The 12948-nt window shown below is 39.6% G+C and overlaps 1 protein-coding gene across 1 annotated transcript in view; it reads left to right on the top strand.

The window, feature by feature from the left end:
* The first annotated feature begins 2107 nt into the window (after positions 1 to 2107).
* ano1b (anoctamin 1, calcium activated chloride channel b) overlaps positions 2108 to 12948 on the top strand; it is a 38685-nt gene continuing 27844 nt past the window's right edge. Inside the window, exons 1-5 of the mRNA XM_085283144.1 lie at positions 2108 to 2586; positions 3397 to 3789; positions 10626 to 10724; positions 11126 to 11277; positions 12686 to 12740. Coding sequence (XP_085139270.1) covers positions 2482 to 2586; positions 3397 to 3789; positions 10626 to 10724; positions 11126 to 11277; positions 12686 to 12740 — 804 coding nt within the window. The 5' untranslated portion in view covers positions 2108 to 2481. The remainder of the gene's footprint in view (positions 2587 to 3396; positions 3790 to 10625; positions 10725 to 11125; positions 11278 to 12685; positions 12741 to 12948) is intronic.

A 12948-nucleotide genomic window follows, 5' to 3' on the forward strand; every position in this document is an offset into this window, starting at 1 on the left:
TCTGGGTTCAGATTCAGGCTGCGTTCATTCTGTGTGGAGATTGCATGTTTCCCCGTGTCTATGTGGACTCTTTCTGTGTATTCTAGTTTCCTCCTACAGTCCAAAGACATGAATTAGGTTAGGGAGACTGGTGACCTGTCCAGGGTATGTTTTGCCTCTTGCCCCATGAAAGCTGGGATAAGCTTCAGCTCCTTATGACCCTGAGTTAATTGAGCAGACAAAACTTGATAGATATCCTTTAAACTATTCAACAACGGCTGCTGGTTGTTCTTTCATTACAGTATTAGAGAGAAAACAGTTGCAAACAATAAAATAAATCAATAAATAACACGTGCTAATAATCTTCAAAACTACTTATTAACAGAGGTGGGACCAAGTCATTGTTTTGCAAGTCTCAAGTAAGTCTCAAGTCTTTATCCTCAAGTCTCAAGTCAAGTCTCAAGTAATGTCAGGCAAGTCAGAGTCGAGTCTCAAGTCACTGGTGTAAAAGTCCGAGTCAAGTCACAAGTCTGAAACTTTGAATTTCAAGTCCTTTCGAGTCTTTAAAAAAAACAAACGAAAAAATAATGTTGCAGTTATGCTAAATGTAAATATTAGACCATGTAATTTTAAAATCTGTGTTTTTCTCAACACATACAAAATAGTGAACTTAGAAAATATACACAAATTGTGAAATTGCACCTCTTTAAAATGCAGCTCAATTAAACCTAGCTCCAAGAATAATTTTCACCGACAGTTCTGAGATAAGCTGCATGTTATTCTTGGATGCGGTTGTAGGACCAGCTTTAAAATCGCATGACAAAAATATCATACACATTAAAAAAAACTGTATCACCAACGTAGCCTGGAAAACATTTGCTAGTTAGATGAAGTCAGCTATCTCATCGTAGCATATTTATATGCATATTTATAATTATACGGTTCTTGGAGTGAGTGCACACACTCATGAAGTTTAGTAACTTCCGGTCACTGCAACAAGCCCAGGTACAGTTTACCGACGGATGGGTGCAGGACCTTGAAACGCACCGTGTAGAAAGTAAAGACCATCGTACGTATCATAAGTTTACCAGTCTCACAAATCGTCGTCATAAATACACATTCGTTAACCGTTTATTAATATAACCTTTGAGCTCAACGGTAATTAATTAGTAGTGGAAATAATTTCTGGTAGCATCACAGAAATGTAGCAGTGACAATAATATTGTATGCTGTAATCGTACTGGGCAATTAGTGATACAAAAAACCTGTTTTATCCTGTGAATAAAAGTATATGTTTTTGTCAATGTACCATAATAACAGAGGCGAAACGCAATATTGTGTCAGGACAATTCACTATTTATGCACAATAAACAAAGAAGCATAGCGCGACAATTTCTGTTCAGCGCCAGACTTGCTTGTAACCTATATCACCAATTATGTTAAGAAAAATGACGCATTAACTACAACAGCAGACTGACCTTTGTGTAAATGCTTGGAGCAGACTAACCTGTGAGCTGGAGGGTTCTAGGACGTTATATTTGATCTTTGAATGGCTGCAATCCAGTCGCCTCTTTGTTACTTCTGAAACATGGCTCGAACAATTTCTCTTCCACGACGTAATCCGATAACAACCGATCTCTTTACCCGTCGGCTTCCCGTGGCTGTCATGTGACCGGCTATTGCAGTTAATAATACAACAGCTTCTTGACATTTTTGTGTTTCTTTTTATCGCTGTTTAACTGATTTTAATTGAAAGCCTGCGTGCGCTAGTACCGCTTGCCACGAGTTCCCAGAATCCTTTGCGGTTCTACCCGTGAATGACGTCACATTTTCAATCTCTATATAATATGCATGTTAAATTTTATATTTGGGGTGAAATATCAAGTCTTTTCAAGTAAACCGGTTCAAGTCCAATTCAAGTCCCAAGTCATTGGTGTAAAAGTCCAAGTCAAGTCACAAGTCTTAGAACATTTTTTCAAGTCAAGTCTAAAGTCATAAAATTAATGACTCGAGTCTGACTCGAGTCCAAGTCATGTGACTCGAGTCCACACCTCTGCTTATTAACACGGCAATACTAAGGAGCTATGCAGGAGACTGCGAGAGAAGGAGGCACACTGTGTATTGAGGTTGGTACAGTTTAGCAAATACAGAGAAAGTGAGGCAGGGCACCTTGTGTTCATCAGAGTTTTATCGTTGTCTAAGTTTAGATCTTGGCTTGCAGAATGCATCTCAAGTAACAAGGCTGCTCACTCGCTTTAGTAGCACCACAATCCAGAGAAAAACAGGGCTTTACACAGAGCTTTAAAGGAAGACAAACACAGAAAAGTGGCAAGTCACTGAAAAATAAGAGTAGAGGCGGGGCTATCAAAGCCCAGCAGAGTCATATAGTGAAAAATCTCAAACAGGAGGCAAACACAGAGAGACCTAAGGCAGAACCAGGACTATTCTCTGTAAGAAAACAACTCTTCACCACATAAGTTTACCGTTTTTTCTACCTGGACAATGACAGAGAATGTAGAAGATCAAGTCAACTTCTCTCAAACCTCTGGGTCTGAGCAACAGACACCGCATTTTCTACGAGATGTCATCTTCCACGGCAAGTTTAAGGTAAGCATTTCTGCAAGAGACACAGAGACTGAAAGAGAGAGAGTAGGAGGACAGATAAGGCAAGATAAATAAAGACACGGAATAACATCTATTTAATAATAGTTTGGACTTGGATTTGATGTAATACTTCATCCTCACTGACCTAACTGAACAACTGATGATTGGCCATAGTTTTTGATGATCTTGTGCAGCAATTACAGCTATTTTAATATATTTAAAACTCAACATACTGGTTAAAAAATAAAAATAGTCAGCAGTCCTTGTTGAACACAACCAAAACTTTTACACTGATACGGTCTTTAAGAGTGCTATTGCCACTCTGCGGCACTGCTCATTACTTAAGGCAGATACTGCTGCTTTAAGTAATGAGAAGGATTAAAATGAAGTTCCTTCTGCAGGTCGTACACTGCACTGAACTGTAGCTGGTGTATACTGTGTTTTCTGTGCTGGTACTGGCATACAAAAGCTCAGTAAAAGAATAGCTTGATAAGTGCAAGTCCAGAAAGGAAATCTCGCTATTTTTACATTCTTTCCATGATATATGGTTTTGTGTGTATTAAAAAGCAAACAAACAACATATGTGAACAAAACTGTTAAATGTTTACATCATCGAACCCTGCTGGTGATCCAATGGTGTCAGACACTGAATGGCAACACTCCTGATTTGAGTGCAGTTCTTCTTGTTGGATATCCTCCCCATCTCTTTCTGTGTGCATTTCTTGCAGTCCCTCTTGTCAACTTATAAATGCATAAATCATGTTCCCTAGGCTCTCGCTCTTACATGTGTGGTTTAAATCTGCGTATTTTCAGCGGCTGAAGGCTCTAACTCCAGAGGAAAATACCCGCTCCCATCATGGGCTCTTCTTCCAGGATGGTCAACGGCGTGTTGACTACGTGCTCACCTATTCCGTGAAGAAGTCGAGTGGAAGCCACTCCACTCGCCAGTCAGTGCATCTCCTCACTGAGAATGTTGTTACCCGCAGCTTCCGCCATGGTCCTCAGAGTGGTGGCGAAAAGCTCCGAGCCAAGCAAACACAAAGGACGAAAGACTCATCCTCCGTACATTCATCGACGGTTATCGACATGGAGTTGGGCTGTTCAGGAGAAATCTTCAATAGCCAGGAGGATCAGAAGGCATTCAGACGAGAGGAGTTTGAAGGAAAACTGAGAGACATGGGGCTAGAGCTGGAAAAAGATGAAGATGTAAGTTCTAATAATTATTTATTACAAAAACTAACTGGCCTCATTTGGTCACTTCTTTTCAGTGTGTGCTTCCAACCAAGCTCATTTCTTTCCGTCTTTCTTTCTTTTTTTGTACGTCTTATCTTAAATGAAGTCATGTCAAATTTTAACCTACTACAATGACAGTTTCTTTCAGTATACAAGCCCTTAAACTACATTTGAATATGTTGAATTTTGATGCTTTTAATTCATCTTATTATTCCAAGCATTTTTGAGCCCTTGTAACCTTTAAATTGGGTACAGGAGCTAGCCACACAATATCTTCAAGGCCGAAAAACACATTTAAGCTTTTTTTAGCTTTTTTTTTTTAAAGAAAAAAGAAAAAAAACTTCATCCAAATGAGTTTTACACCCACTCCCAGTGTCACAATCTGAAATAAAATATTTTTTATATTTTATATAATGTTTTCTATAACCAAACTTAAAATATCGATATCATGACATATCTCATAGTTTCAGTAACAAAGAAGCACAAATTTAATGCCTATGAGAGAAGGAAGTGAATATTCTTAGTACAAGCCAAATCATTTTTCTTTGCCTCAATAGGAAACCATCACCTGCTCCCCTAGAGGGAGGCATAACTTTAAATTGACTACTTCTTTGTTTTGATACTTTTAGCTCTAAGTTTGCTGCTTTGGTTTTAGAGCCATTGCAGTTTTAGAGCTCTAACATACTGGCTCATCACCAGTGCTGTGAAGCTGTACTGGCAGATACTTCCTCAGACTATAAAGAGGAGCTCCTTAAACTTATTATCACCCTTGCAGAAAATGATGACTGACTCATGACTCATTTAGTGATGGGAATGCTTCCACAATGAAACCACTCATAAACCTATATGCATTACACTCATAAGCACTTTCAAGGCTCCTGACAGGGGGGTTATTTTGATGCTCATTTTGAATTTCTAAAGAGTTGTCTTGACTTAAGTTGCTGCTATTTAATTGAGTGTGTTAATATGTGTGTTTACAAGCAGTCAAACAGGTGTATCTGTGTATGGCCCTTCACGTATTATCATTTGCGAGAATGACCCTCAGGGGTGCTAAGTGTGACATGCCTACCATGAGAGATATGTCTGTAGGCTTTCAAAAAGGCTTGTTGGCCAACAGCATTTTTCCACTCAGCTTATTGTTCACCATAAAGAACAGCAGATCTGCACATGCACTAGAGAGACAGAAATGATACTGCTCTGCAGGTCACAATCTCCACTTTCATGCATCTCACCCTTTCTCTCTTACACATCTTCACTAATCCACTGAAACACACTTGAACACACAAACTTTAAACTCAATAGAATGTCAATAGAAAGAATTTATGAACTTATTCATGTTGTAAGAAATGTCCATACAGATGTCATCATATATTTGAAGGTGTGTTTTTATGTTGGTGTCCTTGTTAAAGGACAGAACAACAGCAAAAGCAACCTCACCTCACAGAACACATGTGCTTGCAGCTATGCCATGAGTTCACTGGTGACTCCAGCAGTGATCAACTACTGTATAAACACAAATCCTGACCTCTTTCCAGATACTGCTCCCAGGTACATGGATGACACAGGGGTCAAAACAAAAACACCTGAACTGAATCTTCATAGACCGGTTAGAGAGATCTCTGGACCATAAGTCTTAACAATGAAGTCAACAATGAACTTTCACGAGGATCGAAATTTGCCATTTTACACTAAGCACCTACTGGATCACAAACTGTGGTTCTTGAAGCACCATGCCAGAAATGCCTGATCTGAGCATGAAAAAAGTAATTTCCATTGCAGTTTGATGTTCTAATTGCGAACTATGTGAATGCACTGCTACACTGTTTCACAGTTTTGGCAGATTTACAATTTGACTTGATCTTGAAATTTCTGTCTAGTGATGACAGTGTCTAATAATAGTAATTACTATTATTATTATTACTACTATATTTTTGCACAGTGGTTTTTATTTACCTTGTAACTTATATAAACCTTATATTTAACTGCAAACGTTAGAAGATAACCGTTTCTCAATGTCTGCAATATTTTAAGAGGCAGCCAGTTTCTGTAAAACTATTTGCAGGGTTGCAGTTTAGCTGTATCTATATATCAGTCACTTAAAAGTGGAAACTGATATTCTGTCTATGTATAAGATGTCCTAATGCCAGAATAAAAATAGAAAATAGTTTTCTCCACAGCTGACCTGAGGTTGTGAGCACCACAGAGAGTCTGAATTCCTGGTTTTCTACACATGGCACTATCTAATTTCTGACATTTTGGTAACTACCAGTATTAGCTGATACTAGGTTAATTCTGGTTTAATGAAAAAAATCCCCAGTCTTTGTAAATTTCCAGTAAGTTGGACCTTTGAACTAACAGACAGGGAAGAGAGAGACTACAGGATCAATTTTCCTGAAACAGAATACACAGTAAAACACCAGTCTAGTCTCGGGACACAGGGGTGTTCAGGTGACATCAGTATTTCCTAATCAGTAATTCTAGTACCGTATTTTGCACACAGTTAGGCCCATATATATTTGGACACTGACGCAGGTTTTGATGTTTTTTACTGTTTTTTTTTTTACTGACACATATTCCAGTTACAGTTATAAAATGGACATAATGTGTAGAATCTCAGCTTTAATTTGAGGGTATCTACATTCAAATTGGATGAAAGGTTTCATGCTTTAATGCTTGCTGGTCAATTGACTCAAAGGTTATTTCATGGGCAGTTGTGGGCAATTCCTTCTTTATTTCATTATCAATTAAGAAGATGCCTGGAGTTGATCAGAGGTGTGGTGCTTGGAAGTGAAAGATTTTGCTGTGAACCAACAATACGCGGTCACAGGAGCTCTCCGTGCAGGTGAAATAAGCCATGCTTAGGCTGTGAAAATAGAAAAACCCCATCCGAGAAATTCCTACAATATTAGGAGTGGCAAACTATAGTTTGGTACAAGAAAGCTCTGGTGAATGCGGCAACACAAAAGACCTGGACGTCCACAGAGGACAACAGTGGTGGATGATCACAGAATTATTTCCACGGTGAAGAGAAACCCCTTCACAACAGCCAACCAAGTGAACAACACTCTCCAGGGGGTAGGCATATCAATATGCAAATCTACCATAAATAGAAGACTGCATGAAAGTAAATACAAAAGCTAGGTACTTGAAGGTGTGGAACAGCTCATGATCCAAAGCAAACTACATCATCTTTAAAACATGGCGCAGGAAGTGTGATGGTTTGGGGTGTATGGCTGCCAGTCCCACTAGGACACTAGTGTTTATTAATGATGTGACACAGGACAGAAACAGCTGAATGAATTGAGTCTGAATGAGGTGTTCAAAGACATACTGTCTGCTCAAATCTAACTAAATGGAGTCAAATTGATTGGGCGGCGTTTCATAATACAGATGGACAATGACCCAAAACATGCAGCCAAAGCAACCTAGGAATTTATTAACGCAAAGAAGTGGAATATCCTTGAATGGCCAAGTCAGTCACCTGAGCTTGAGCATGCGTTTCACTTGCTAAAGCTAAAACTTCGGACAGAAGCAGAGCAGAGCATTAAAAAGGAGGAAACCCAACTCCCCTTTCACCCCTTTGGGCTTTGGTCCTCTACCAGAGGCCAGGGAGCTCTTGGAGTGGTTCACTTCATTTCTTGTGGTTAGAAGACTTTTGGTCTCAATGTGAAACGTTTTGCTCAGATGTAGCTAGAGTCACATGCAGTGTTCCACAAGGATCTGTTTTAAGTTCCTTGCTGTTCTCAGAAATCAGAAATCAGAAAGGGTTTTATTGCCAAATGTTGAGCAGGTTTACAACATTAGGAAATTGCTGCGGTGCTTCAGTGCAAACATACTGTTACAAATTAAGCTTAAATAGACATGAAAATAAAAATGAGAATAAGAATTAAAAGTGCTAAGTAGATAGATAGATAGATATATACATGATATATATATATGAGTGCAGGTGGTGATCAGTGCCAAACATGGAATGATGCAGTGAACACAGTGTAGGGTCATGTGTTAGTGGTGGGAACAGTCATACGGTTATTGTTCATGTGTCCAACAGCAGAGGGGAAGAAACTGTTCTTATGGCGAGAGGTTCTGGTGCGAATGGACCGGAGCCTCCTGCCTGAGGGGAGCAGGTCAAACAGACTGTGTCCAGGGTGAGAAGGGTCAGCTGAGATCCGAGCTGCACGCCCCAGTGTCCTGGAGGTGTACAGGTCCTGCAGAGATGGGAGTCTGCAGCCAATCACCTTCTCAGCAGAGCGCACAACACGCTGCAATCTCTGTTTGTCCCTGATAGTGGCTCCAGCGTACCACACGGTGATGGAGGAGGTGAGGATGGACTCGATGATTGCAGTGTAGAACTGCATCATCGTCCGTGTTGGCAGGTTGAATTTCTTCAGCTGCCTCAGGAAGTACATCCTCTGCTGGGCTTTCTTAATGACGGAGGTGATGGTGGGCTCCCACTTCAGGTCCTGGGTGATGGTGGTACCCAGGAAGCGGAATGAGTCCACAGAGGTGATGGGGGTGTCAGTCAGGATGATGGGGGGGGGAGTGGAGCTGTGTGCTTCCTGAAGTCCACAATAATCTCCACTGTCTTCTGGGCGTTCAGCACCAGGTTGTTGTGGCTGCACCAAGACACCAGACATTCAACCTCCCTCCTGTAGGCAGACTCGTCCCTGTCCGAGATGAGTCCAATAACGGTGGTGTCATCTGCAAACTTGATTAGCTTGACAGACTGGTGGGTGTATATGTATATCTCATGGTATATTCTACCACTACGCTAGATTATTAGTTCTGAATTAGTTTTAGTTTTAAATACATTTCTCATCATCTTTATGTAGACAATATTCAACTGTACCTTTTTTCAAACCTTATGAACTGGACAAACTCTCCATTCTAATGGACCGTCTTAAGGAAATAAATGGTTGAACAGCAAACATTTTTCTGTAGCTTAATACAAACAAGACAGGCTGTTTAATTATGACTCCAGAGAGCATTAATCCCCAAATTAGACAACATCTGGGAGCTTTCTCATCCGCTGTAAAAGCTACTGCTCAGTAAATTTCTGATCAGTCTTTGGCTTTTGATGCCTACATGTAATCTGTGACCTGCTCTTGCTTTCTTCACTTAAGTAATATCACTAAACCTGAAATGGAGATGCTTGTTCATACTTTCATCTCTTCTCGGTTAGACTATTGTAATGCCCCTTTTTTCTTGTCTGTCAAAAGCTTTGATAAATCGCCTTTAAACCATCCAAGATGCTGCGGCAAGACTTTTAACTCACACTCACAAATTCTCTCATATCACCCCATTGTTAAAGAGTCTGCACTGGCATCCACTTAGTTTTAGATATCAATTTAAAATCCTTGTAAGGCATGAAACGTAAACTCTTATGTTCATGGCCTTACAAGGAGAGGCCCCCACTTATATCATCAGCTACTTCACCCTTATTCTCCAAACCAGATCCTTTATTCCTTACGATTGCTGAAACTGCTACCATGTACCTGTCTGAAAACTAAAGGGGAAGCTTCCGAACCTTAGCACAAAACTATGTAAGATTTAATCTAACGTGTCAATTCAGACAAGCATAACAAAATATTGGATAATGTTTTTGTGTGTTATGTTGTTTTTGTGTGACTAAACTGTATTTGTAATATCTTTGTAAAGCACTTTATAATATATTCCCGTCTTGTGTTATATAAGTAAATTTTACTTACTTAACAATATGCAGTAGCTCAGTGTTCCAATATTCGGAAGAAGAAACTGCTGTCATAACTGGAGATCAATGAGGTACAACACAAATGCTACACCAAGGGAGAGCCAGGACATCAGGTCGGGGGGAAATATCATCATCCCCACATGAGATTGGGTACCAAGCCCCAAGCACAACTGAAGTCGTGTTGTAGCAAGAGCAACTGACCTGAGAGATACCTGAGAGATAGGATCGTGGCTAAGCTGTAAACCTGGACCCTCTGTGGCTGATCACCAAGACTATGTGGAATATCCTCTGATGGTCTACTAGACTGGAAGATGTGAATGCAGCATTTTGGAATGCAACTCTACTGTGACCATCATCGAAATCAACCAGCTGATCTATACCACGGCAGCAGTCATCCCAGAGATGCTAGGCTATAAGATAATCAGCCACAAGGAGCAGGACCCGCCATGGAGAAGGAGACCAGAGGCCAAGATCAAGGCAGCACAAAGGGAAGTTTGCCAACTATTGGAGCCGGAATGCTGGAAGCAACATATATGGAATTATGAAGCAAAGAAAAAAATGATAAATAACTCTAAATATGTGTTATATTTTAAATTCCCCAAAGGAATTCCCTTTGCTTTGGTAACTGGACTAGTTCTTCACTTCACAGGTGTGCCTTGTCAGCGTTCATTTGTGGAATTTCTTGCCTTCTTAATGGGGTTGGGACCATCAGTGGTGTTGTGTAAAAGTCAGGATGGTGCACAGCTGACAGTCCTATTTGACAACTGTTAGGATTCATATTATGGTGGCTGTTTTGAAGAATCTCAAATATAAAACACGTTTTGAGTTTCACACTTTTCTGTTTACTACATAATTCCTACATAATTCCATATGTGTTCAGTCATAGTTTTGAATAGTCATAGTCATGAACATAAAGAAAAACCATTAAATAAGAAGGTGTGTCCAAACTTTTGACTGGTAGTATATAATGATATCATATTAGCGAGCGAGAGAGATCTGAAGCCATACATGTGCAGTATTATTTGATTTCTCTATCTGTGTTTTGAAAATGAACTATATGGGAGTTTTATACAGTTGCTTTTGCATGCTGTTTCCCTCTTAGGGCAAGATTCCAGGAGTGTACTTTGTGAAAATACATGCTCCCTGGAACGTTCTGTGTCGAGAAGCCGAATTCATGAAGTTAAAGATGCCCACCAAAAAAGTAAGTCTTTAAAATGTTAGTTAAAAAATGCCAGGTTATGCTATGTTATATATTTCAAATGGGCAGTTTAGAGTCAGTATCAAATATACAAACTATTTAGGTTTAACTCTAAATTCAGACAATAATGAGGTTACGGTATTCAGTCCTAAAATTCTTAGAGGCTTACTCTGGCCTCTAGTAACACTGTGAGGAATCTCAGAGTTGGTTTTGACCAGGATCTGTACTGTACTAAACAAATGTGTAGGACTGCTTTCTAACATTTGTGGAACATCTCTAAAACGAGAAACATCCTGTCTCAGAGTGATGCTGAAAAAGTAGTTCATGCACTCTAGGCTGTTCTAAAACTTATTAATAAAATAAACGCCTTCATTTGATCCAAAATGCTGTGTGTGTGTTGAAAGGTCTATGAGGTCAAGCAGTCAAACAGTATTGTGGAGAAGATCAGTACTCTGATTAGTAAAATTCTGGAGCCCCTCCACCCACATGTTGAGGAACATCAACCCAAGAACGTCAAACACCTGTCACACACGTTCTCTAGGGAAAAGCAACACCTGTAAGTACATGTTTTTACTAAATGGAAAAGAACTGATCCCATATGATCTAGCGTACTTGTCAACAATGTGATTTTTTTTTAAATGCTCAAGAATATGCTGACAGATCCTTTTTCTCCTTTTCTTTTCAAAGCAACTTCAATATCATCCAAAGTTTTTTGGGGTTTTTTTCTTTTTGTTTTTCAGCAGTTTCCTTCTGTTGCATGAGATAATTCAGGGTTAGTGTAATCCTATAATCTTTAGGTTTTTCAGAGAATATGCACTGAAAATTGCTTTTTTTTTTTTTTGCCTGTCCCGTTTGGCTCTTTTGCCATCAGAATTATTGTCTAAAGGCGAAGAAAGATGCCCAACGGATTTACTTTACCAAATGGACCATCCCAGCCTTGCCGTCTTGGTCTATTTGATTCACCTTTGCTTTTATTGTTTATTCTATTTTCATTTGCTGAACACGGGACAGACTTGACTGGGGAAAAGAAAAGGGAGAAAGAAAGAGGGAAAGAAAAACAGCGGGGAAGAGGAACGGTGATAAAGGGTAAAAACCAAGAACCAACAAAACAAACAGACAAAAAATACATATATCAATCACCTGGATCACCTGTTGAGAAAGAAAAAAGAGAAAACAAGCAAAGAAAAAGAGAGCAATAGAATAAACAACATCACGATGATCTATGGGACTATAACAGTAAATACTAAATATTAAGTATTATTGTGCAGCACGTAAGATCGACAGCGCACAGTGTGCTTCGAGGTGGCAGCCAAAAACCACCTGTGAGTGAGAGCGTGCTTGTATTTAAAAGGTTCCTTCATGTAATGATCTGCTAGAGGCTGTGGGGAGCCACAGCCCCGCCCACCAGGGCATGAAGCAGGTATGGAGGAGATCAAGGCTCCAGACATCCAGAGGCCCCAAGAGCAAAGGAGACCAAGGAAGACCAACAGAGGGGCAACCGCACTGAAAATTGCTACTCTTGCTAGTAAAACATGAGACATTTTAATCTGAGACCAGAACCTAACAGAGTGAAATAAATGATGCAGGCTTTACACTGAAAAAAGGGGAGATGGTGACCTTTTCACTAACATCACTCCCCACGTGTAATTTTCATTCATTCACAGAAAATCTCCCCTCCCAACGAGATAAATGAAAAAGTCAGGAACTTTTCTGATTTTTAATTGTTTTTGCTTATATTGTTTTTGTTTACATTAATTACTATGTGTGTAGTATGAATGGCAACTGGGGGGAATTGACACCCTTCTGCACATTTTTCAAAGCTGTCAGATGAGATGGATGGGACTCTTTCCCTGTCTGATTCTGGCCCCCAGGTCTCATGTTCGACACCCCTGGTATTATGTATGTGCCTTGATCGATTCTTGCCTGATTTTTTAAAAATTTTTATTTTATGTGTATGTTGACAGATTTGACCTATCAGACAAAGATTACTTCTTCGACAGCAAAACCAGGAGTTCAATAGTAAGTCCAAGTTTGTGCATCAACAACACCAAAATATGACAGCATGTTTTAGCCTTTGCAACTCCTCTAGCACTCATACTGTGTATAAGAAACTAACCAATGTTTGCTGAAGTTATTTTAATGGTATTTTCCATAATAAATGCACATTTCAAACATTGATATTTTAGGTTTGAAGTATATGAAATTCTAGGCTAATAGGCCATCAACA

Source organism: Mchenga conophoros, linkage group LG7, assembly GCF_057382185.1.
Source record: "Mchenga conophoros isolate Kocher_MC1m ecotype Shallow Benthic linkage group LG7, M_conophoros_male_GT1.1, whole genome shotgun sequence".
NCBI lineage: Eukaryota > Metazoa > Chordata > Actinopteri > Cichliformes > Cichlidae > Mchenga > Mchenga conophoros.